Source organism: Phytophthora infestans, genomic scaffold (genome assembly GCF_000142945.1).
Source record: "Phytophthora infestans T30-4 supercont1.198 genomic scaffold, whole genome shotgun sequence".
In the NCBI taxonomy this organism is placed as follows: Eukaryota; Oomycota; class Peronosporomycetes; order Peronosporales; family Peronosporaceae; genus Phytophthora; species Phytophthora infestans.
The window spans coordinates 81,663-83,041 of NW_003303561.1; the positions used below are offsets into that span (position 1 = coordinate 81,663).

Below are 1,379 nucleotides of genomic sequence, written 5' to 3' on the forward strand. Positions count from 1 at the left end.
CAGCAAACGCACATAGCGCTCACCGACACTGATAGTATCAAGACAACCACGAGGTGCCAGCGCTGAGCACCGAACGCACCGTTCTCAACAGGTCAATCCCCTCTTGTGTAGCGAGAGTATAATAGTCTTGACCGTAGTCACGCGCTCGTTTCGTCCTTCCCGCCGCACAGTAGACGCTGATCTCCATCGTTCGAAAGGACCAGCTCAAATTTAGCTGGCATAGGTTTTGAACTCTCCCTCGTAGATTACGACGTAGAAAAAAATGCCGCCTTCTTTACAACTGCTTATTATACGGCAACCAAACAGCTTACACGGGAATATTAAACGGCAACCAAACAGCTTACACGGGAATATAAAGAGCACGTTTCTCATCAATTGTCGGTGGCTGGCGGCCCTCATATTTTCTCGCTCCCTAGATAATGATCTTTGACGAATCCAATACTGAAGTCGCATATACTTGCCGGTAACCTGTTGTATCCGATAGTATATAGTTCCTGCCTTTGACGCTCACGAGAGGATCTCTTGGCACACTCAATTTCACGCACAGGCACCGAACCAGCTCGCATGAAATTGGGCATCGAATCTTGCTGGCGTATTTGAAAGTAGAGTAAACCCTTATTGTTACAGGGCTCTTTGCCCTACATGCACTACAATTATGTAAATTCATGGAAAAAGACGGTAGTTTTCTGTTTTTGGCAATGTGCAGTTTTGTTTTTGCACTATTGATTGTATTTCACAGTTTATTGAACGAACTGTTTCGCCAACCATTTGTACCAATATGGTGGTACATTGTTCGTAACTCCAAACACGCCATTCGGAAGACCACCACAACGATGAAGTCATCCGTGCAGGCGTTGCTGCTCGATATGGACGGCGTGTTGGCCGAGGTGTCCCAGTCCTACCGCCAGGCCATCATCGACACTGCGCGTCACTTCGGCGTGCCTGTCACGCACGAGGACATCGACCGGCACAAACTGGCGGGCAATGCCAACAATGACTGGCAGTTGACGCACCGTCTGGTCCTGGACGGTCTTAACAACGCCAGAGCTGCCCCCACACTAGAAGCAGTCACGGCTCAATTCGAGGCTCTGTATCAAGGTGTGGGCAACACTCCGGGTCTGTGCGAGCTTGAGACGCTGCTCACGCCCGAGGGATTGTTGCGTGAGCTGCACCGTCGTCTTCCCAAAGGCATGGCGGTGGTCACGGGACGACCTCGCAAGGACTGCGTCAAGTTCTTGACCGCTCACGGCATCGAGGACTTGTTCCCAGTGCAGATCTGCATGGAGGACTGTCCGCCTAAGCCATCACCGGAGCCCATTCTTCTCCACTCAAGGCTCTGGGCTCGAGCCCCATACGCCGCCATGGTTGGAGACACCGTG

The 1,379-nt window shown here is 51.5% G+C and overlaps 1 protein-coding gene across 1 annotated transcript in view; it reads left to right on the forward strand.

Annotated features, from left to right (window-relative positions):
* Positions 1-833: 833 nt before the first annotated feature.
* PITG_20965 (imidazoleglycerol-phosphate dehydratase) overlaps positions 834-1,379 on the forward strand; it is a gene marked incomplete at both ends in the record, with an annotated part of 1,515 nt that continues 969 nt past the window's right edge. Inside the window, one exon of the mRNA XM_002895316.1 lies at positions 834-1,376. Coding sequence (XP_002895362.1) covers positions 834-1,376 — 543 coding nt within the window. The remainder of the gene's footprint in view (positions 1,377-1,379) is intronic.